We start from the raw sequence: 24,492 nt of genomic DNA, 5'->3' as shown, positions 1-24,492 counted from the left end.
ACGCTTTCTTTAAGCGCAAAGCACGTGCATGCGCGTACCGCAACTGTCACTTGGAACCCGCAATAATGCAATCCCCGTCCATAATTCGACCTGCGCGAATCGTCTTCGTTCGTGAATCCGACTATAAACTGTTTAAGTTGTGCCATTGTAACAGGCTGCGTCGGTGGACAGGACCTGCATCAAGAGAATGTCTTTAAGCGTTGTGTTCAAACTGACATTCCATTCAGTGACAACTTATTGAGGATCGCTGCAATGGAGAACCTGCTGACAATGAATAGCATTGAAACCTTCTGACTGACTAAAAATGTGCGTCTAACCTCGGTACCTACTTTCCGCAAAAAATGTTATTACGGACTGAGCTACCCAGGTACGCATCACGCCCTGCTTAACTTTCCAAATTCTACACCTGATTTTCTGCTCGTTTCTGGATTAGCATTACTGGGAGAATTGATACGGGTATACAGAGCGACGCTGTTTTTGGACTGAAAATTTCGCTTTGTCGCGGGGTGTGCGTTATTGTGACAGACTAAAATAATGCATAGGATCTGGAGTCGAGCTCGGACTCTTGATTACCACCACACTACGGGTTATGTCAGTGTTACCCCTCTGTAAATCATTCAAATGTGAAGTAAACTGTACAGTCTTCAGACTTGAAACGATGACAGGTGTTGGCTCATCGAGTGGGGCTGATTGAAGGACAAAAAAAAAAAAAAAAAAAAAAAAAATGGTTCAAATGGCTCGGAGCACTATGGGACTCAACATCTTAGGTCATAAGTCCCCTAGAACTTAGAACTACTTAAACCTAACTAACCTAAGGACAAAACACACACCCATGCCCGAGGCAGGATTCGAACCTGCGACCGTAGCAGTCCCGCGGTTCCGGACTGCAGCGCCAGAACCGCTAGACCACCGCGGCCGGCGATTGTAGGACAGCTTTCTTTATTTTTGTTTTCCTTGTTTTTAAATATTGTGTTTCTCTCATTTTGTATTTAAATGGCAAGTCGTATTCTGTCGCTTGGAGGAAAACAAAAGGACAACCAAACTCCAACATCCGGTCTACGACGGAGTTATTAGTGACGGAGCGAAAGCTTGGATGAGACGCGGATTGTACAGTAAAATTGGCCGTGAGCTTTCTAGAACCCGTAGTTATTTAGGAAAAACGTGAATTAAGATAGCTGAACGGATGTATGAATCAAACTTCTACTGAAAGGTAGTTGCATGTCACATGCAGGACGCAACTTCACTTCAGCTTCAGGACAGCTGATGCCTGTAGCTGGTAATGCGTGTACAACCAGAAAATGATATGGCCATATCACTTCAGAACAAATTTATGTATATGTCCATTTTTTATATTTTTCTTCCATAATCTAAAAGATGTTTTTTGCTTGTTATCACAGTGTGTTATTACGATCTGTTATCAGCTACTAAGTGATCAGCACGTACTTGCAGAAATTTGTTTTGGACATCATCTTTCACCCGCTCAATAGTGGATACTACAATGCCACAGCTGTTGTTAAATATCTAAGACGTCCTAGTCACACCTTCTTCAGCCGTGTCTGTACTACTTTTGTTATGTGACTCGAGTTTCTCCTTCGGTACGTCGTCAGCGCGTGTTAAAAATGCAGAGCACAGCAAATATGCTGCGCTTCATAGAAACGCGTCACCCTGCAACAGCAGAATGCAGTTTACGAGAAATGCATGACGCAGCGCCGTCGTGAAAGCTGCCTTTTTCCGTTGCCTGTTTGCTCTACGAACGACCTTTCTGTTGCTAACTTGTACAACTTTGTGAATAAAAAGTCCGTATTATGTTTTGCGGTAGTTTTGAATGTGATGCCAAACACTGAAACATAATCGGAGCGCCGGCCGCTGTGGACGAGCGGTTCTAGCTACAGTCTGGAACCGCGCGACAGCTACGGTCGCAGGTTCGAATCCTGCCTCGGGCATGAATGTCTGTGATGTCCTTAGGGTAGTTAGGTTTAAGTAGTTCTAAGTTCTAGGGGACTGATGACGTCAGAAGTTAAGTCCCATAGTGCTCAGAGCCATTTCTTTGAGCTCTGGCCATGAACAAGAAACTTAAGTTGGTCTTACTTTTATGGTGGTCCAATGGGGGCAGTACGTTTTGTACACTCCTGGAAGAAATAATACCTTGCCTTGAAATAGATCTGTTCACGGCTTACGACGCACTTCGTGTTTCAGTCTCTTCTGTCGTTTAATTACTCCAACTATTATTTTCTTTCTATACTTCCCTCTTTCACAACATTATTTAAGAGATACGATTTATCCTCCAAGCCACAAACGGCATACACCTATTTAGAACTTCCATAGCCTCCTTAACGGCACTGATCACTAGAGCTTAAAGACACGAATTCAGGAACCAGGTATTGGAAGATTAACTCGTTGAGTTATGAAGGTGCTTAAATAGCTTACGTGATACAATGTTACTCATTAAAGACAACTCGGAATTGTGTCCCGGTGTGCTACTGTCTGGAAGGTCCATATGACATTTCCACAACTGAAGAATTGTTCAACAATATGGGCAAGCATTAACAGATAGTTGCAGATAACCTGACTGAGTGCTAATATCTTGAATTAAAGAGCGAACAATCTGCAAAGAATGGATGTTAATTTTATGATCTCTTCGTAAGCTTCCTTGAGGTGTAAGCTACGCGTTAGTTATTCTCCCCTGTTTTTGTGGTGAACCACTGCAACACAAGCAAAAGATTGTACTTGGCAATTACTGTTGTCATTTGTGAAAAAGTGTTACCACTCCGACAAAATAATCATCGCCAGGCTGCAGGAGGTGACCAACAAAATAAATTCCACTATGTACTTGTCAATGGAGTAAATAGTCCTGCGTTGTTATGGATATACACACGTGAGTAGTGGATACCCTCGTCTCTGTCTTTACCTTAGCTTAGCCCACATAGCAAAATCTATGGAACTAGATTAACGTAGATAGGTTACGAAAGAAGACATAGCTCCGCCTGTAGACATATGTCCTGCATTAAGCTTGCAGCTGCTAGTCGAAACCACGAACAGGTAATGTATCTGACGGCGAATACCTGTTGCACTAAATCACCGCAATTACGATCCACAGAGCAGCAGTTGGCCTGTAATACCAATTCACGGTAGCAGTTGCAGAAAAAAAGATACAGTTTACTTTCTTCATACGAGAGTCTGCCTCTTCAGACAGGTAGGTGTATATTATGGCGAGCTTTAAGAATTAATTAAAGTATGAAATTTGCGTACCCGTCGAGGTCACAGAAGACATTACAACAGTCTGATCTGCATGAATGTTGACCTTCATGGCAATTATCTTAGGACAGTGAGAAACAGAAAAATTTAAAATAGCGGTTTTTTCCGTGTCTGACATTTATAACAGTCCAAAATTAGGATAATCATAGTATGGCTAGTTTAATGCTAACACAGTACCTGTGAGGGCGGCAGACAGCTGCAGTATCGCCGCTAACACCAGCAGAATGGTGCCCACGCGGCCGCTCCACTGCATTCTGCAACAACAATGACACGCCTGATACTATTGCCTATAACATAGCTGCCCAGAAGAATAAACAATATAAAAAATCTTTGTTTAAAGTGATATCGTAACAGCGTGTTCATTCACGCCGTGGGGACGCGCTCCGGTTTGTGTGGCGGTCTCTTTTTGTTCAGAGGCATACTGCATGTACACATATGAAATGATAATTAAATAGACACCCTAGCTGCAAACAGGCGTTGATATACTTCACTGGGAACATGTTGAAAATGTGTGCCCCGACCGGGACACGAACCCGGGATCTCCTGCTTACATGGCAGACGCTCTATCCATCTGAGCCACCGAGGGCACAGAGGATAGTGCGTCTGCAGGGACTTATCCCTTGCACGCTCCCCGTGAGATCCACATTCCCAACATGTCTACACCACTACATTCGTAGTGCGCATAATAGATGTTTGCCCATCATACTCATTACTCGTGGCAGATTAATCTACCAAGTCCCGTACGAGTTCGGGCATAGCGTGTGCGTTCACACAAGAAGGTCAATGGCCGGGAAGCCATATTTTAACTATATATGACGGTAGTATCTGTTCCCGAAAGAACACATACCGTGGTTGACCATGCAGCTTTGCTAGAAATGAAATGATAATTAATTATCATTTCATTTAATAATTTAATAATGTGACCATGCAGCTTTGCTAGAAATGAAATGATAATTAATTATCATTTCATTTAATAATTTAATAATTTAATTATCATTTCATTTCTAGCAAAGCTGCATGGTCAACCACGGTATGTGTTCTTTCGGGAACAGATACTACCGTCATATATGTACACATATTCTACTTTCCACATTTTGTTCGCCTTAGCCACACTGCTTTCTTGCAGTAAAACATCCTCAGCCCTTTTTGGCCTTGTAAGAGATTTACGATAATAATAGAGCGTGATGTGGAAGCTGGAACCCGCCAGGTTAGCCGAGAATGCTAATGCGCTGCTTCCTGGACTAGGGTAGACGCGCCGGCCCCGGATCGAATCCGCCCGCCGGATTAACGACGAGGGCCGGTGTGCCAGCCAGCCTGGATGTGGTTTTTAGGCGGTTTTCCACATCCCTCTAGGTGAACACTGGGCTGGTCCCCATGTCCCGCCTCAGTTACATGACTCACAGACATTTGAAACACATCCGCACTTTTCCATGATTTACACTAGACACAGACAGATGGGGTACTCTGATTCCGTCCTGGGGGCAGGAAGGGCATACGGCCACCCCTTCAAATTAACATGCCAAATCCGATTTAATGACGCCAACCCCGCGCAAAATGCGGGACGAAGGCCCAAGCGATAGATAGATAGATGCGAATCTGGAAGAAGCTGCTCGATTTCTTTGATAGCCGAACTGTCAGACTTAGATAGCAACATTCGTCTCATCACAGCTAAAGGAAACACAAAGACAAATAAAAAGTAAAGTATTACAGAGACCACTACGGTCGATACAAGAAAATCTAAATTACTTCTACAAAAATATACAGTTAACGGGCGAAAGAATGGGAAGAGAAAAGAGTCAACTACTGAGAAAAACATCCTTAGACAGGATTCACAATACGTAAAAGGATAGATTACTGCCATATGGAGCTTGTTACCTATGTAAACTAATTTAAGGAAATCTCGATATCCGTCCGAGGTTTAACCTTCACTCCTACCGAATACTTCGTCTCACCTCGCTCGGTAGCAGCAGATTTACCGTTATTTGCAGATATTCAGGTACATTTTCTGTTTATTTATCATAACTCACGTTTACATTTTTGAAAATACCGGAGAATTTGGCTAAATGTGCTCGTTACATGAGATGCATTCCAGCCTTCGACGATCGCATCTGATGGCTGTTCTAGGAAATATAATAATATTATGATGATTTGTAAAACATTTAAAACGAAGTTTTACCTAGGAATCCTCATAAACAACTTATCTGCACGTATACCATCACTTCTCTCATTTTACAAGCTGTTGCAGAGCTACTACTGCATTTTAATAACTCCATATTTATAAATATATATTCATTTCATGTTATTTAACAGCGTTATCTGTTCGTTTTCTAACAATGTGAATGACGTCTACACGGAGTTACTTGCTTTATAGGCTACTGAAGTTTCATTTCCAATAGAATTTGAATTTCTTTGGGTATTTGACAGAAACAAAAATAGAATGGTACGCTTTAATTTATAACAAATACAACGCGATTAACGTTTCTGATATTGCAACGGTAGAAATTGCGAACCTGCTAAATGTAGCACTAGTTTTAATTATCTTCTCACGACTTACACAATCGCTGCATTGAGTTACCGATGAAACGGATAGTAGTCAGAGTAAGAAGCAATACTCGTAGACGAGCTGTGCTGCCGCACGCAACAAAACAGTTTACAAACAAATTTTCTCCTGAAACAGTGTTCACTACTCTCCGAAACTGTTCAATAGGCCGAATAGGTCCACCGAACGTCCAAATCTGTTGCCTAGGCCTCGTGACGAAAGAACAGACGCGCTGTACTCTTCCAATTAGTGTGAGCTTCCGCTTCAGAGATGGCCTGTAAGGAGGCGCTAACTGCCGGAATTTTTCTTGCCTTAAAGTCACGGTGTAGAGACACGGAGCTCCTGTAGGTAGACCGAGACGAGTTGCTTCAATATACCAATTATGGAACACCAGCGCGCTTTCCTGATGAAACTAGATGATCAAGAGAGAAAAGTTATTTGCACACGTTCTGACCATCCAGTTGCTTCAGATATCAGTTACGGATAATTTGCGGACTTTCTCTATGAAGTGACTTTGTCAGTCTTGACTTTTCTCTTACAATAAGCTGCCAAAAGATTTTTTTTTAAATTCCATCATCAGCCGAGATTTCTAAGGCAGAAAAGATAAGTAACGTTCGAACTTACCTACCCGATTCGGATTCTGTTGGTGTGTGGCGAACCAATGCCTGGGTTAAATTCCAACCCTCTTTCGTGCGTCTAATGGAACTTGATTATAACACAACCGCCATATAGAGACAAACTCGGCGTTTTTCGGAAGGGTTAGAGTGTATGCCGCCATTTCTTTCCAACCTTCTCCCAGCATTTCATCCCATATTCGTACATAAAACAATACAAACACAACATTACACTGCTGAAACAGTCAACCACGCCATACAAACCTGGTATCTCATTGACACGCCATTGGCAGGCACCCACGAACCACCTACACTACTAAACTGCCGGGAAGGTTGCGACGAAGCTCAACACTGAATTTGGGACTGACTTCCTTTAATCAACAGCTGGCTTGGAAACTGTTAAATTTGTCTCGCTTCGCTTTCCATTTCGTTTTCTTATCCTGTCTGACATCGGGATGCCAATCTTTTCTTAATTAGTCTTTTGCGAGTGATAATATAACCAAGAAATTTTGACTAATTAACTGCGTTAGTGTTTGTTTTCCAAGTGGAATGTTGCGATGACTGGAATGATCGATCTCGATCTACCGTACTTGTAATATAAAGCAGCAAGTCTGACGAAAATGAGTGAAGATAGCGAGATAGTGAAGGCTGGAAAAACCTGTTAGTTACTGGTTACTTATCTGGAATGAACATCTGGACATGGGTAAGAGAGATATCGCGAACATCCAAGTCGGTCCAAGAATTTAATTCTGTAACACTTTCTTACAGTGCCTAAGAGAGTTTAACTGCAATCGAAGTCCCCTACATCTACACTCATCAAACCAGCGCAAAAGTGCATGGCAGAGGGTACAACCCAATCACGGCTTGTTCCCGTTCCAAACTAGCATGGGGCGCAGCAGCAAGAATGATTGCCTATATGCCTTTTTTTTACGCTGTAATTAGTCTAATCTTTTCTTCGCGATCCCTACGCACGCGAGCGATAAGTAGGGAGTTGTATATAACTTGATCCCTCACTTAATGATAGTTCTTGAAACTTTTTAAGTAGGCTTTCGTACCATGGTTGGCGTCTACCTTCCACAAAGTGTGACACTCTCCCATCAAATCTGTAGCCATAAGTTGGGAATTTCTTTGTATACATTCGATATTCCCTGAAACGCCGCTTTCACACTATACGGTTTTGACCGTACGGCAAAAAGCCGTACGGCTGTAGGTGTGAAGAAATGTATGGCGCCTTTCACATTATACGGCGACGGCAAAATGCCGCTGCCGTGCCGTGCTGCAGCCGTGTCTTGCCACTACAACAGACGGTCGCCGTACGGCAAGTTCGACAACAGTGGCCTACGTGACTAAGTGCATGCTTTCACACTGGACGGTTTTGAGCCGTACGGCGTCGACTAGTTCGTTGTAGTGTCGTTTTATTCATTTGTGTTTATTCTTGTTTACTGAAAAGTGTAGAAGAATGGATGAAATTGATACTGAACTTTTGATAACCTTGGTGGAAGTAAGACCTGTTCTGTGGGACAAAACTCTAGATGCGTATAGAGATCGTATTGCTACAAAGAATGCTTGGCGGGAAGTTTGCGTAGCACTGAAGCAAGATTTTGATGAGATGGAAGACAAAGATAAAAATGCGTTTGGTAAGTATTTATTTAATATATTAATATTACATTTAATACGTTTTAAACAGTTTTTATTTAACGTTATAAATTTTATTCTAAAAGTAAATCGTTTGTTTATAAGTAAATTACTGCTACCAGTCACGTTTTTTTTGTTTTGTTTATATTTTGCACGACGCGTTTCGGGAAATAATTCCCATCCTTAAGTGCGTTTTTCTCTAAGTTTTCATCATGTGTGGTGTCTTTTTATGTGTCAGGTCTTGCATTCTGTTTTCTTTACTGTAATTTATAAGAGAAACACGCACAAGACCTCACAAATAAAAAAACACTACACATAATGAAAACTTAGAGAAAAAAACGCACTTGAAGATCGGAATTATTTCCCGAAACGCGTCGTACAAAATATAAACAAAACGATTAAAAACGTGAGTGGTAGCAGTAATTTATTTATAAAGAAAACTATTTACTATACAGTCGCAGGCTTTCACAAACAATCTACAAAAAGGAAAAGGCTTGTTAATTTATATCTTTGACATCTGCCATGACACGCTTCCAGCATTTGTCATAAAATATTTACAAAGAGTGTTCCTTATGGCGTTGGCTGTCAGTCCTCCTCTTATGTTGGCATCTTGGGCTAAGTCTTCCAAACCAGTGAAGGATGTGGTGTCTTCAATTATAAATCCATCTCTCTGACGTACAAAATTGTGTAAAACAATGCAAGCTTTAACCATTTTTACTGCAAAATCTGGATGAACATTTAAAGGTCGGTGAAACAACCGCCACTTATTGGTGAGGATGCCAAAAGCACATTCCACATACCTCCTTGCTCTGCACAAACGGTAATTAAATACACGTTTCTCAACTGTCAAGTTTGTTCCCCCAAAAGGCCGGAGCAAATGCGTGTGTAGGCCAAATGCTGCGTCTCCCACGAAGAAGTAGGGTACTTTTGGACCTTCCGTACCAGGCAGACATTGGACGTCTGGAAATTCCAGGGAATTACTTTCTATTGACTTCCATAAACTGGACCGTCTGAACACTGAAGAGTCACAGTCTTTGCCATAACTTCCTACGTCGACATAAATGAACCTGTAGTTGGAATCCGCTACAGCCATCAGAACCACAGAAAAGTATTCTTTGTAATTGAAGTACATTGATCCGCTATTAAATGGGGCAGTAAGACGGATATGTTTTCCATCCACCGCTCCTAAGCAGTGGGGGAAATTAGCAGTACGTTCAAATCCAGCCGCTATTGATTCCCATACCTCTTTGGTCGGTCTTTGTATACATTCTTCCCGCAGTGATGACCAAATTGCTGTGCATACATCATTAACCACTTTACTTGCTGTAGAAATCCCAATTCTGTACTGGAAATGTAAGTCAGTGAAGGAACAACCGCTTGCCAGATACCTGAACAAAACGAAAAAAAATCAGTGACATTTAGTTTGCAGTGGACATTTTTTGTTACAGTTTTGCTTTTTTCTATACAAAATTAAAATGTTTTCATACAGTTTTGTTTTCTTTTGATGTAGGTATAGAAGTAATACGGAGGTGGACCAATCTACGAGACTCCTTTGTGAAGTCAAACATAAAAATTCAAGCTGCGAAAAAAAGTGGCTCAGCAGCAAAGAAAATGAAAAAGTATGTATATTCTGATCAGCTGCAGTTTCTAAAAAAGCTGTATGATGCTCGAGAGACGGAGGACAGTTTTCAATCGGAACGCACCGCCAGACTGGAAGAAGATATAGAAACGCAGGGCTCCGTCGAAAATACTGAGAATGTTTCTGGGCCATTTGATACAGCACCCACACAACAAACATCCAAAAGCGAGTGCCATACAAACAGAAAACATAGAAAACCTGATGCAATCGAAATGAAAATATTACGAGCTCTGGAAGAAGACAAACCTTGCAGCAAAATGTCATTTTTACTTAGTCTGAAGCCTCATCTGGAAAAATTTGATGAACAGGATTATCTTCAGTTTCAGATGGGAGTCCTCAAAGTTATAGAAAATATATATGAAAGGAGAAATATATTGACAGCTCAACCTCCTCCATTTACCCATTACACACCTCCCATGCCCTATAATAATAGATTTCAAGCTTATTCTTATTCACCTATGGAAAATGCTGCTCCAATATCCTCTTACCATACGCATCAGATTCGTCCTCCTCCAGCTGCACCAAACCCAACTACTTTTCTCGAACAACCATTACAGACTTCTCAAGGTCGCAGTTCTTATCAACGAATTAATAAAGTGCCACCACCATACCCTTCGCCTTCCACAAGTAGCCATGAAGGCCCACCATCAACAACGCAGTTCTACAACGTTTTTGCAGAGAGCCTGTCGCCACAAAGTGACAGTACAGTCAGTCCTGCTACAAACTCTTTGGTTTCAACTGCTGATATTGATATTGACTTTTCTACTTCATAATCTGAGCGTAATAAAAATGTAAAACACAAATAAATAAGTAAATAAACAGAACTAGTTTTTATGTATTAAATTACCTTAACGTGATAGCCAGCATTTGAACAGGTTGGATGCAATTGCGGAATTGTGTGTTTTGTCGTTGTAACACATCCTTTAGTTTTCTATGTAATTCGTCAAACGAGGTAATAGACATTCGGAAATAGTTAAAGAATTTATTTCCGTCGTTCCTCAAATCTTCAAAGAGTGTATAAAATAAACCCACTTCGTCTCTTCTCTGGTTAATGGGGTGTACCCACAAAAGACGACCTTTTCTTTTGCGGCGACGATGAAGCAACCACAAAGCAACAACTCGTTTACGGTTCATCTTGATACACACATTAAGCAAACTGAATAGACACCAACAACTGGTCACGTCAAAAAGCCGTGTAATGTGAAAGCAACACAGGCACGGCTAAAACTCGTACGGCTTTTTGCCGTACGGTCAAAACCGTATAGTGTGAAAGCGGCCTGACAGTCTTACTTACCCTTGCGCATCAAGATGACTCGCACGAATAAACAACTTCCTTTCCATAATGCCTGTGTTTTCCTAGTATCATACGTAAGAATGTGTCTACGTAGACAATCTATTTCATTTGTTAAAATTAGATGTTTATGAGTTACCTGAGCAAAATTGTGACATATTGACACTGTAGCCATAGGATACTACATTTTTTCATTTTATGAAGTGCACTTTTTTTTTTAATTTCTGTACATTTGAAACGAGTTGCCAACCTTCAAACCACTTTGAAATATCATCAAGATCTGACTGGATATTTGTGACTTTTTCAAATAGTTCTTGCCGCGCGGGATTAGCCGAGCGGTCTGCGGCGCTGCAATCATGGACTATGCGGCTGCTCCCGGCGGAGGTTCGAGTCCTCCCTCGGGCATGGATATGTGTGTTTCTCCTTAGGATAATTTAGGTTAAGTAGTGTGTAAGCTTAGGGACTGATGACCTTAGCGGTTACGTCCCATAAGATTTCACACACATTTTCAAATAGTTCTTCGTAACAGGGAACAGTATGATCTGCAAAAAATCTTAGGTTACTAACTGTCTGCCAGGTCGTTAATATGCAATATGAACAACATGGTTTCAACACACTTCCCTCGGAGGCGCCTGGAAGATACGACGACGCCTGTTGATGACTCTTCCTACAAGATAACATGTTTTCCCCACACCAAAATATTCTCAAGCCCATTCACAAATTTCGCCTGACGCTAAATATTATTGTACTTTTATTAACAAAATCGATTACGTATTTTTAGCCTAAAAACAAACTTTCAAGATTGCTTAAGGAATGTGCAAACGACAGGTAAGTTCAAAGATAATGGCTTCTTATTCCGAGGTCCGCAAATAATAATACTTAATCCGCACTGGAAAAGAGAAAAATTATGTTTGCTGTGCCTCTGTGTTGAGTAAATTTCACAGGGAAATGATTTTAAAAAGAGCAACAATTTTTTTAAAAAAATCGCAAAAATCAGATTCTCTACCACCAGGATTAACACATCCGATGGTCTGCAATTTCTACGGAATGGATTGTGGGGCAGTTACATTACGAACTGCATCTCATCCACTTTCCCTGGCATATTTGACCACTTACGGCTATCTTCTCTGGATAAAGTGTGGTGGAATGACTTACAGGGTAATACTCCATTTGTCGGAAAAGTCCCTGGACGGTTTTTTTTTTATTTCTGATTTTGCAGCATAAAAACGAACAAATGTTTTTATGTTACCTTATATTCGTATGTCCTTGGCCACGTTTCCGCATAAACTTAGTAGGTGGCAGGACTGTGCTTAGCAACACACTATTTGGGTTCTCGGCGCATTAGTTACGATGGTATAATGGATGCTGATTGCGAGCAGAGAGTGGCCATTAAGTTCTGCATTAAGTTGGGGAAACCCCTAGTGAAACGTGGACAATGATTAAGCAAACGTATGCAGACGAGGCACTTTCAAGAAGTCGTATTTTCGAGGGGCACAAAAGGTTACGTGAAGGCAGAAATTCAGTGCAAAACAATCCCAGAGCTGGTCGCCCGTCTACAGCAAGCGATGCAAACGTGGAGCGTTTAAGGCAGTTGTTGCAAGAAGATCGTCATGTAACTGTGCTTGCGATATAACTAAAGTTAGTTAGTTACGTGTTCCATTGATCAACAGCACGGGAAAACCGTTATGATGTGGAACGTGTCAAATGCACAAGAAATGCGCACAGGAAACAAGTGTGTTTGGTTTTTTTTTTACATTATAGTGTTATACCTAAATATTCCTATTATCTATCCCATTCCCTTAAATGGCACAAAATGCATATATTAGGCCTATATCTCCAGATTTATTTATCGATATTCAAGAATTCATCTATGGTATAGAAGGAGTTGCCAAGGAGGTATGATTTCAATTTGTTTTTGAAACTATTACTGCTGTCTGTCAGACATTTTATTTCATCTGGTAATTTATCAGAATGATTTATAGCAGCATATTTTACCACTTTCTGTGCCAAAGATAGGTTAAGTAAAGGGTAGTGTAGGTCTTTCTTTTTTCTGGTATTGTAATCATGAATGTCGCTGTTGATTTTAAACTGGTCCAAGTTGTTGAGAAAAAATTTCATTACTGAGTAAATGTACTGTGAAGCAGTTGTACGAATTCCTAACCTTTTAAACAGATGCCTACAAGATGTACGACTATGAAACCCACACATTATTCTAACTACTTTCTTTTGAGCAGTGAACACCTTTTACCTAAGTGTTGAGTTGACCCAGAATATTACTCCGTATGACATCAGAGTGTGAAGTAGGCAAAGTATGTTAGCTTAATAATTCCTACATCCTCAAAAGTGGCAATTATTCTGATTGCAAAAGCTGCTGAAAATTTCAATCGTGATGTGTGTCAAAAAATTTTACGCGCAGATTTAGGAAAAAGGAAACTTATTGCAAAACTAGGTCCTCAGAAACTAACAGACGAACAGAAAGAGGAAAGACGAAGAATTTCAGCTGAGCTACTGGATAGTGTCAGACGTGATTCCACATATCTGTCGAAGTTTATTGTTGGGGACGAAAGTTGGTGTTACCAGTATGACCCTCACACGAGCGAAAAAGCGCTGAATGGCAGAGTCCTGGCTCACCAGCCGCGGAAAAAAAACCCTTCGAGAACACGGGCATTGTTGATTACACTCTTTGATAGTGAAGCATTAGTTCACCATGAGTACGTTCGTCCAGATCAAACAGTGAACCACACTCTTTACAATGAAGTCTTGAAACGTTTGCGACAAAACGTTTGCCCTGATTTGTGGCATTCCCAGGACTGGTTCTTACTGCATGGCAGTGGCCAGACCCCATATCGCTTTATCTGTTACTGAGAAGCTGGCGAGACATTCTGTTATTGCCACCCAACGTCCGTCATATTCCCCCGATCTCTCGCCTTGCGATTTTTTCTTCGAGTGAAGAGGTGACTGAAGGAAAGCTTCATCAAGATATCGCAGACGTCCAACGGACTGTGACAAATAGGCTTGCAACCAGGAACGTTGCAACTGTTCAAATGGCTCTGAGCACTATGGGACGTAACATCTGAGGTCATCAGCCACGCCGGCCGAAGTGGTCGTGCGGTTCTAGGCGCTGCAGTCTGGAACCGCGAGACCGCTGCGGTCGCAGGTTTAAATCCTGCCTCGGGCATGGATGTGTGTGATGTCGTTAGGTTAGTTAGGTTTAACTAGTTCTACGTTCTAGGGGACTAATGACCTCAGAAGTTGAGTCCCATAGTACTCAGAGCCATTTGAACTCATCAGTCCCCTAGAACTTAGAACTACTTAAACCTAACTAACCTAAGGACATCACATACATCCATGCCCGAGGCAGGATTCGAACCTGCGACCGTAGCGGTCGCGCGGTTCCAGACTGAAGCGCCTAGAACAGCTCGGCCACATCGGCCGGCCCTTGCAACTGTGTTTAGTAGCCAAGGTTCAAATGGCTCTGAGTACTATGGAACTCAACTTCTGAGGTCATTAGTCCCCTAGAACTTAGAAATATACCGTAGCGGTCTCGCGGTTCCAGACTGCAGCGCCTAGAACCGCACGGCCACTACGGCCGGCTAGTAGCCAAGGGGAGTACTTCGATAGGAACTAGGATCATTATTTGGTATGTGCAATTTTCTATTTTTAACTGGAACTTTTCTGACAAAGGGAGTTTTCTAATTGATGCAGGCGTTCAGTATTTCGCTTCAGATAATATAAGTAGTAATACTTTATGTCGTGTGTAATGACAACAGAAGCAGCGAAAAAAGCATGCCAAATTCAAAAGAACGCAAAATCCCCAAGACTGGCAAAGTTCTGCAGAAGTTCGAAATATAGCGCGTACTTCAACGCGAGATGCTTTCAATAATTTCCACAATAATTTCCCTGTCTCGAAATCTGGCAGAAAACCCAAAGAGATTTTTGTCATACATAAAGCACACCAGTGGCAAGACGCAATCAATACCTTCACTGCGCGATAACAACGGTGAAGTTATTGTGTAGAATATGCCAGAAGATTTAGAAGCAGTAAATCTATTTCCGATTTTGGTACAATACACATCAGTTGGAAGTTTTTACTTATATAACTGGATACAATAATGTGTTGTAAATGTTGAGACTAGAAATTTGGAACTATAATGTAACAGTATCAGTATTTTCATGGCAAATGTTTCGTAAGGCGCAGTCAGTCAATGGGCGACTACTTGGTATTGTGATTAATGCTTGTAATGTATTCATTTGCTTATTTATTTTAAATCATCATTTGGTTTTTCAGCTTTATCTGCACATGCACAATTTTATTTTTTTGACTACAGTTAGTAAAGAAACGGCGAAGCTATAAGAAAGAAAGAAAGACAAGATTTTAACGTTGCTTCGACGACAAGGTCAGTGCCACTAAAGCAGAGTTATAAGAAAGAAAGAAAGACAAGATTTTAACGTTGCTTCGACGACAAGGTGATAACAGACGGCGCACAAGCTCGGATTCATCATCATCATCATCATCATTAGTGTTCTGCCTAAAGGCAGGTTTTCACATGGTAGCTCTCCAGGTTGTCCGGTCTTCTGCCATCCTCTTCAGGTCTGCATAATTTCCTCTTCCCTTTATGTCGTCTATCACCTTGTATCTCCTTCTTCCTCTCAGTTTTCTCCCACAAACCAATCCTTCCAAAGCATCTACTAGCAAGCACTCCCTTCTCAATGAATGTGCCCAACCAGTTCTTTTTCCTTTCTCTTACAACCTTCAGCAGACATCTTCTCTCACCAACCCTTTCCAAAACTCTTTCATTATTCACTCTTTCCATCCAGCTTATTCTCTCCATTCTCCTCCACATCCACATCTCAAATGCTTCTAACCTTTTTTCATCCTCTCGTCTCAGTGTCCATGTTTCTGCCCCATATAGTGCCACACTCCAGACAAAACATTTGCCAAGCCTTTTCCTTAGTCCTTTATCTAATTTGCCACATAAGAGTCTCCTCTTTCTGTTGAATGCCTCCTTCGCTATGGCAATTCGAGTTTTCACCTCCTGGTGACATCTCAAGCCTTCAGTTATTGTGCTTCCGAGATATTTAAATTCACTTACTTGGCTAATGGTAGATTACTTGGCTAATGGTAGATTCCCAAGCAGTACATGGTATGTCTCTCCATGTGAAAGATTCCGGAGTTAAAACTTCCCCTTATTCGGATCTCCGGGAGGGGAACACATTGAGAGTAGACATATTTGAAAGGAAGAAAGGGACAGTGAAGGGAGGAAAGATACGAATTGGAACATGGAATGTGAGGACACTTCTGCAAGCTCGGATTGGGGAAATAAATCGGCCATGCCCTTGCAAAGTATTCATCGAGACAGCAATTTAGGGAAATCGTGGAAAACCTGAAGCTGGATTGCCGGTCGGAGATTTGAACGGCCATTCATCCGAAAACGAGTCTTGTGACTTACCACTGGGTCGGTCAGCCTGACGATGCCGCTGTACAATGGGGGGACAAAATATGGAAACACCATACGAAATGCATGCTTAAACATAAATACAGCTTGAACATAGCCAAGCCTGCAGGTGGCGCTGTTGTATTGGACCACGATCGGCACCTCTGCAATGGTCTCGATACGTTGCAAGTGTCAGTCGCAGTCAGACCAGCGTTCTGTGTTTCGAGAGCATTAAGTCGGAGCAAAGTGAATTCGAACATGAGCAAATTGTTGGTGCTCCTATGGACAGTGCTTCCATAACCGAGGGAGCCGAAGTTTTTGGTGCTTCAAGAGGCACCGTATCAAAGATTTACACCGCATACGGGGAAAGCGCCGGCCGTTTTGGCCGAGCGGTTCTAGGCGTTTCAGTCTGGAACCGCGCTGCTGCTACGGTCGCAGGTTAGAATGCTGCCTCGGGCATGGACGTGTGAGATGTCCTTAGGTTAGTTAGGTTTAAGTAGTTCTAAGTTTAGGGGACTGATGACCTCGGATGTTCATTCCCATAGTGCTTAGAGCCATTTAAACCATTTGAACGGGGAAAGCGGAGAAACATCATTCGCTAAGTCACAATGCGGGACGAAAGCCCGTGTTGAGTGATAGTGACAGGCGGCCACTCAGGAGGCTTGTGACGAAAAATAAGACGATGACACTGCAGAACTGATTGTCGCAGTTGCGAATCCTGTCAGCACCAAAAACAGAAACGGAGCTCCTGAAGTAGGGAATTATTGGGCGAGATGGAACTCCGAAACAACTCATCAGTGATGCCAATGCCTGTAGCTGGAAAACTTGGTGCCGAAGCCATAGAACCTGGACTATGGTTCAAATGGCTCTGAGCACTATGGGACTTAATTTCTGAGATCATCAGTCCCCTAGAACTTAGAACTACTTAAACCTAACTAACCTAAGGACAGCACACACATCCATGCCTGAGGCAGGATTCGAACCTGCGACCGTAGCGGTCGCGCGGTTCCAGACTATAGCGCCTAGAACCACTCGGCCACCCCTGGACTATGGAGCAATGGAAGAAAGTCATTTGGTCGGATGTGTCTTGTTTCACACACTTTCCAACGTTTGGCGCAGTTTACTTCCAAGAGTGAAACCGACGAGGATTCGGTGATTCTCAGGGCCCCGTGCTTACACTATAAGGGCGCATTACTGCCAAGGATTATGTGGGCATTTTGGCTGACCAGGTCCATCCCATGTTACTAATTTTGTTCCCCAATGGCGATGCTCTGTGCCAAAACGACAGGAATCCCTGTTCACACAGCTCGCAACGTCCAGGATTGGTTTTCTGAGCACGAGAATGAATTGTCGCGTCTCTCCTGGCTACTACCGTCATCACATCTCAGTATTATTGAGAGAGAAGGATGTGTGATTGCTATTCACCTCCGTCCTCGTTACCGGAGCTCGTCACTATTTTTCAGGAAGAATGGTATACGATTCCCTTGAAAACCACAAAGACCCTGAATTTATCCACTCCGACACGGTTGGAAGCTGTTCCGAATGCCACCGGCTTGCCTACACCATACTTCGCATGGTCATGTCATGTCTTGTGTTTATGGTGCTTCCATATTGTTGTCCACTCCCTGTATACAGAGCAGTCCCAATACTAGAAAATAGTATTGAAATACAGGAATACCTGCAGAGGATAGGCGCTTGGTGCAGGGATCGGCAAATGACCCTCAGCACAACCAAATACAACGTGTTGGGCATATGTAGGAGAAAGATTCATTACTGTATGATTACACAATTACATTACAATCACTGGAAGCAGTCACGTCCATAAAATATTAGCGATATGCGTACAGGGTAGTTTAAAGTGGAACGACTACACACAACTAACTCCAGTAAAGAAGATGTCATACTGACAAGGAACCCTTGAGTGCGAGGCTGCAAGTTCAATCTTGAATCAGGCTCATTTGAAAGTGCTTGTGTTAACAACTATGACAAGAAAAATATTAGCTACTAACGACTCACCGTGTGCATCAGGAGTGCGACAGAAAATGAGTGTCTGGGAGGTGCAGATATCAACCTTCTATGTAATGTACGAGTATGTTACACAGGTCACAAAATGGGCATCGTCAACAGTCAAGATATGTTGAAAACAAACCATTAACTTGCACAATGAACACCGAACAAAATTTGGCGCGCACCATCAAGATCGAAGGCGAACTCCCTGGGAGTTACAAACAGTGAAGGATGTTCAGTTAGGGACCCACTCTTAAAAAATGCATATAGAATCATACTGGTGTAACAGGGTGATGAGAACTGATGGAATGTGATGGCATGCAACCGAATGCGAAACAGTCTGTCGTGCCGCTTATCGTGAAACTGGCTATCCTTTAAGGTGTAACTGCAGATAGTGCGATAATGTGTTTTATAGGCACAAAAAAAATCCAGAGGCTGAATTTGTCCATTGGTTCCAGATGGTACGAACTGCAATGTCATACACTTTTCAGGATGGATAGTTCGCTCTAAAGAAGTGTTATTTTTACGTGCAGACCAGGAATAAAGCAAAAGCAAGTTATTTTGACCAGCTACTGGCCAAAAGCAGTGCTCATACCACAGTTTTAGTTCTCTTATGCCCATTATCCCACACTTGCTTGTTGTGACGCAAATATTACCTATTGCCCTTGCAAGAACACGCACACGAGAAAGAATCGTGGGGTGCAGAGCACCATCAACTTCTCGCAGCACAATAAATAAATTTTCAACCAATTTACCATCCAGATTAAGTCTGCATAATTGTACAAGAATGCGTTAAGGCACTGCTATTATTTGATCTTGATACAAATCTCTTGGGACGTCTAACATCCAGGGTTCCTTTCATATACATTTTCAAATTCCGATTGGTCATCGCTTAAAACAAATTCCTTACTCAACGATGATAAAAGTTTATTTATCTCCTACATATTATCGGACCGATTCCGCAGTTTGCTGTGCATCGACAAGTTGACGCTTTGTTTGAAATTTCGGTATCTTACGACTTCCAATTCTGTAGCACTGTTTGAAGTTATTCAACCATCCATTGCTTCTCTCGAAATTACTGTGATTTGTGTCGCGCACAATTTGATGTGCATAACGTAGTAGGTCCCTGCCATGCACATCCTGTAAACCGTACCGAGCACCCTTGAAACGCGCAAACACCAGTTTTTGTAACAAGTGCTCCTTGTCCTCCCTTGAATATCCTTAGTTTTTATTATGCATTACACGATCATATTTTGCGAACTTACTCAACATTTGTTCATAATTGCTTTTTTACTATGCTGCGGATGATCTTCCATGTACGTATTTATGTTAAGTACCCGATCCTTGGACAACGATTGTCCTTTACTATGTTTCACTGGAGAAGGGATTTGTGGCTCCCTGTCCGACAAGGGTGATGAACTACCTGGCTCGACACCTGTTTCAATATCACTTTCACTTGTTAAGCACGTATATTCATCATTGTGCCCCCCATGTACATTGTCTGCACAGTCAAGTGTATACGACACCACACATTCCACTGAATCATCTTGCAGAAATATTTCATCTGCCATTTCTTTTTCACTCTGCGAAAGTCCTTGGGTTTCTTTCTCACGAGATGTCAATTTCGGCAACTATTGTTGTAAAGGGTGACAATTATTGAACTATATGAAAAAAACTTATTCAACAAGTAAACGTCACTACAGATATTCGGATTTTGGTTATGACATGTTCGATATGCCTCACATCATTGGCGAATGTGGCGCAGACGAATAGTGAAATTCTGCTTGACTCGCCGAAGTGTCGAAATATCGATGCTGCCGATGACCTCCTCAGTTGTTGTTTTAATCTCAGCAATGGTTTTGGGGTTACTGCTGTATACCTTGTCTTTAATGCAGCCCCACAAAAAGAAGTCGCATGTGTTCAGATCGGGAGAATATGGCGGCCAATCAAGGCCCGTGCCAATGGCCTCTGGATACCCCAGAGCCAGAATGCGGTCCTCAAAGTGCTCCTTCAGAACATCGAACACACTCCTGCTTCGATGGGGTCGAGCTCCGCCTTGCATAAACCACATCTTATCGAAATCAGGGTCACCTTGGATGACTGGGATGAAATCACCTTCCAAAACCTTCACGTACTGTTCCGTAGTCACTGTGCCATCAACGAATATCGCACCGATTATTCCATGACTGGACATTGCAACCACACAGTCATCCGTTAAGGGCGAAGAGACTTCTCGATCGCGAAATGCGGATTCTCAGTCCCCCAAATATGCCAATTTTGCTTACTGACGAACTCATCCAAATATAAGTCGGCTTCGTCGCTATGCTAAACCATATTCACATCAAAGTCCTGTTCGCAATTCAGTGGACGACAGTGTTGGCGAAACACAACCGCTGTTCTATGGCCCTAGGGCTTAATTGCTGACGGGTTTGAATTTTGTATGGGAAGAGATGCAGGTCTTCAGCAACAATTTGTCGCAGTGTCTCCCGGTTGATTCCGGTCTGTTGTGCAGGTCGTCTGACCGATTTCCTTGGGCGGGTTTGAAACACAGCGCATGTCTTCTCGAAGTTTTCTGGCGTTTTTACCCTTTTTGAACGACCGACATTTCCAATACTGTCATCACGAGCGCTACCCGTTCTCTCAAACTTGCGAATCAAATTCTTGATTGTTAGTACACTTGGACCGGTTGTCTTCAGCTTTAACTCGGTCGCAAACTTACTTTAAGCCGCAGTTGGGCTATTAATGCTCGCATAGTAGGCCTTCACAAGCGGTATACGCTCAGGCACACTGTACAGTGACATTTTCACGTGCAAACGGCCGACAACAACTAGGCGAGTGTGCATGAGCATACTAATATCCTACAGACATAATGCAATCGTTGCCATTAATCCGATTTGTATCAACAAGTGTAGCATTGTGTGAGTTACTCGTCGATTAAGTATTTCAACAAAAAAATGGTTCAAATGGCTCTGAGCACTAAAGGACTTAACATCTGAGGTCATCAGTCCCCTAGAACTTAGAACTACTTAAACCTAACTAACCTAAGGACATCACACAAATCCATGCCCAAGGCAGGATTCGACCCTGCGACCGTAGCGGTCGTGCGGTTCCAGACTGAAGCGCCTAGAACCGCTCGGCCACACTGGCCGGCCGTAGTTCAACAATCTGTAAAACGCCGGACATCTGGCAACTGTTTCTAGAAGGCAATCATTCTGATTCTAGCAACTTTCTGGTCTACGCAAGAAAGCGACTAGTCTGCACGGGAGGTCCAGCTACAAATACTACCGGATTTGAAGTACAGCGATAACAGAACGAAGCTCACCTCAGCGTGGTGATAATTGAGCGTTATGTTCGGGATTCATGTTTTAAAAGCATTAATTCCGATTTTAATGAACCTTAAATTACTGTAACGACGAATCCAGTGGGATTCTTTCTGTAGATAGGCAAAGAACTGTTCCCTGGTATTATATCATTAGCGTTTAACACTCACTAACGAACCAATCGTCTAGTAAATTAAAAGCATTGCGAAGTGACTCGACGATTATTTCACTAGAGTAAAGGTAAGCAGCAGAATTCATTTCTAGGGAGTTGTAAATTTCATCTGAAGGAGACAACTTCCTGGAAGAAATGCGATGTATATCGCAGCCGCAAACAGGATCTGATCGAACAACTATTGATAGCTAACATCTATGTAAAAAAAAAAAAAACGACTCCAGAATAATTGTTGAATGATATTAAACCCACGAGGACGAATCGTCTCGTGACAACCGACTTGTATGAGTTAATGCTTAACAACAAACAGACAAATTTTTTTCTCACAAACACACAACTGATGAGATTTACAATTACACTGTATCGAAGTTTCTCTATAAATACTTATGTAGTTTCTTACAGTAGTTTCAGATACTGGTCAGACGTAAATGGCCGGAAGCTATGCCTTACAGTGTTAAGTTTTACACAGGATATTAGTATTTCCACTTCCTCATTGTACATACGGTATTCAGACAAGAAGTCGTGCTTAACTACAAGTTCATATTTACAGAAGAGTGCTCTCAATAGGCAATCTCAAAGTTTCCCACCAAAACTACTTTTTTTTTGCGTGTCTATCTAGGTCTATCTCTTGTCTTGAACGGAACTTTACCGACAGTCAAATGTCAACACGAAACCAGAAATAATCTGCAACACAAGGTATTTTGTGAGATAAAGCATTACTGTGCCGGGTCTTAGTTGCAGTTACAATCAAATTCAAGGAACACAATAGATGATTTACAATATGTTGGTGGTGCAGGTAATAATCGTGACAATCTCGTCTAAACCCCTAATAAATCGATCTGCGTCAAGAACCGTGATACGCTGCATCATTAGGTTTTTAACTTGGGCCGTTTCTTGACCTGGGTTAATTCTTCTGCTGCTACCTCCGCCGAGCAGTAAGAGAGGGGAGGGAGCGCGTGTGTCTGCACATTTCGCATGTGTGCGCGTCAAGTGACAGCGACAGGTTGCTGATCGCTTGTAATTCAGAAATTTGTGGGAATACGGGTGGTTGGCTGCTACTATTTGTCAATTAAGCGTGGTTGTATAGTTTTGAATGATTTCGTTTTGACCCCGTGGAGCAATAACTTTACTTCTGGTTTTATAGAGGTATACACGGAACAGAGATCAGCATTTTTTTTTTTTTTTTTTAAGATTGTGAAGTAGAAATTCGTGGAAAGTTAATAGTAATGACCACCATATACAGGTCTCTAGCTGATGATTTTTAAATATCGTTATCCACGAAAAAACTTCCCACTTTTTTTATTAAATTGTTCTGGGCTGTAGTTCGCGTCATGTCGTAAAATGTACAGACGTCCAGCAGGGTGAGTAATACAACATAAAACTGCTTGCGGTATATTCTTCTTCTTAGCAAGTCGAACAGTTCCTAAACCATAAAGTGTAAATCGTGCGGCATCAAGTAGTCGTGTGCCATTCGGCTAAGAAAAATACTCTACACTTTCTCGGACTGTTGAAACATGCACAGACATTATTCTAATGTAGATACGCTAAGCTATTGAGTATTGTAGCTCTGTTGTTTATACATACGGAAACGTAGCTATTTTAAAAACCTATACATAACATTAAAATAGCACGATAAGTGTTAGGACAAGTACTCTTGACGCTCTTCAGTTGTGAAGCAATATTACATGCTGTTAACAATTCTGTTTTACCACGTTTTCACTAGCATATCTGAAAAGAAGCTTAAACGTCGAGAACGAAAGATGAAATAGGTACAGAACTTACGAGAGAGAGTAGCACGAAATGTTATCTACTAAGATTAATCCTCAACGTTAAGAAAAGAAAATCTTCAGAAGACGGGCATCCTGAAGTGCTTTGTGAGACAGATATCTAATAAAACGTTTTTAAATTGCCCTCACAGACAAAAGTTTATGGGGCATGCATAGCCAGCAAAACCTACGCTTACTGTAAAAGAAGATAATTTGCATATTACTATGTAGTTACATGGCAATAGATTACGTTCGTCTGCAGTAATTACCCTCGAAGCGTATTAAAATATTGTCAGTCGTTTGTTGAGTGGTGAATACACTGTTCTCAACACCAATACTTTATTCGTGCTTAGTACTTACCTGTAGTGGACCTGTGCAACTTGTCGACTGTAATGTTAACACACACGCAGCTTCAATGCGAACAAAATCAGCAGCACTGGTCACCGCGCCACATACGATCGCGCTTTACTGCCGCTTTTCAACACACTGACCGACTTTCAAAGGCGCGGGACTGCCACTACGTCACGTTAGTTCCGTGAAACTGCGCATGCGCGAAGTTGCCACAACTCGCCGCTATGGGGTGCCACTAGTTAAGGCGCAGGGACACGCCAGAGCTGCTTATTTCTTACGTCCGGTATCCGTTCAGAACACGAGCGCCGAGAAGAAACTTTTTAAAGCATTTGGGGGGCGGTGGCAAGGCGGGAGGGGGGGATATAGCCCCCCCTCCCAATCGAGTATCATGTTACACTGGATAAAATGACTTCAGAAATGAGCGAATATATTACTTCAACAGATTCAATCATTTTTTTAATAATTATG

The 24,492-nt window shown here is 42.1% G+C and overlaps 1 protein-coding gene across 1 annotated transcript in view; it reads right to left on the bottom strand.

The window, feature by feature from the left end:
* The window catches only part of LOC126259575 (balbiani ring protein 3-like), a 265,154-nt gene extending 241,000 nt beyond the window's left edge, over positions 1 to 24,154 (bottom strand). The window contains exons 1-2 of the mRNA XM_049956482.1: positions 24,034 to 24,154; positions 3,433 to 3,509 (exon numbers count right to left, since the gene is read on the bottom strand). Coding sequence (XP_049812439.1) covers positions 3,433 to 3,508 — 76 coding nt within the window. The 5' untranslated portion in view covers position 3,509; positions 24,034 to 24,154. The remainder of the gene's footprint in view (positions 1 to 3,432; positions 3,510 to 24,033) is intronic.
* Positions 24,155 to 24,492: the final 338 nt, after the last annotated feature.

Source organism: Schistocerca nitens, chromosome 5, assembly GCF_023898315.1.
Source record: "Schistocerca nitens isolate TAMUIC-IGC-003100 chromosome 5, iqSchNite1.1, whole genome shotgun sequence".
Classification (NCBI taxonomy): Eukaryota; Metazoa; Arthropoda; class Insecta; order Orthoptera; family Acrididae; genus Schistocerca; species Schistocerca nitens.
Note: the sequence above shows the minus strand (reverse complement) of the source record. Positions and strands in the feature narration are given on the sequence as shown.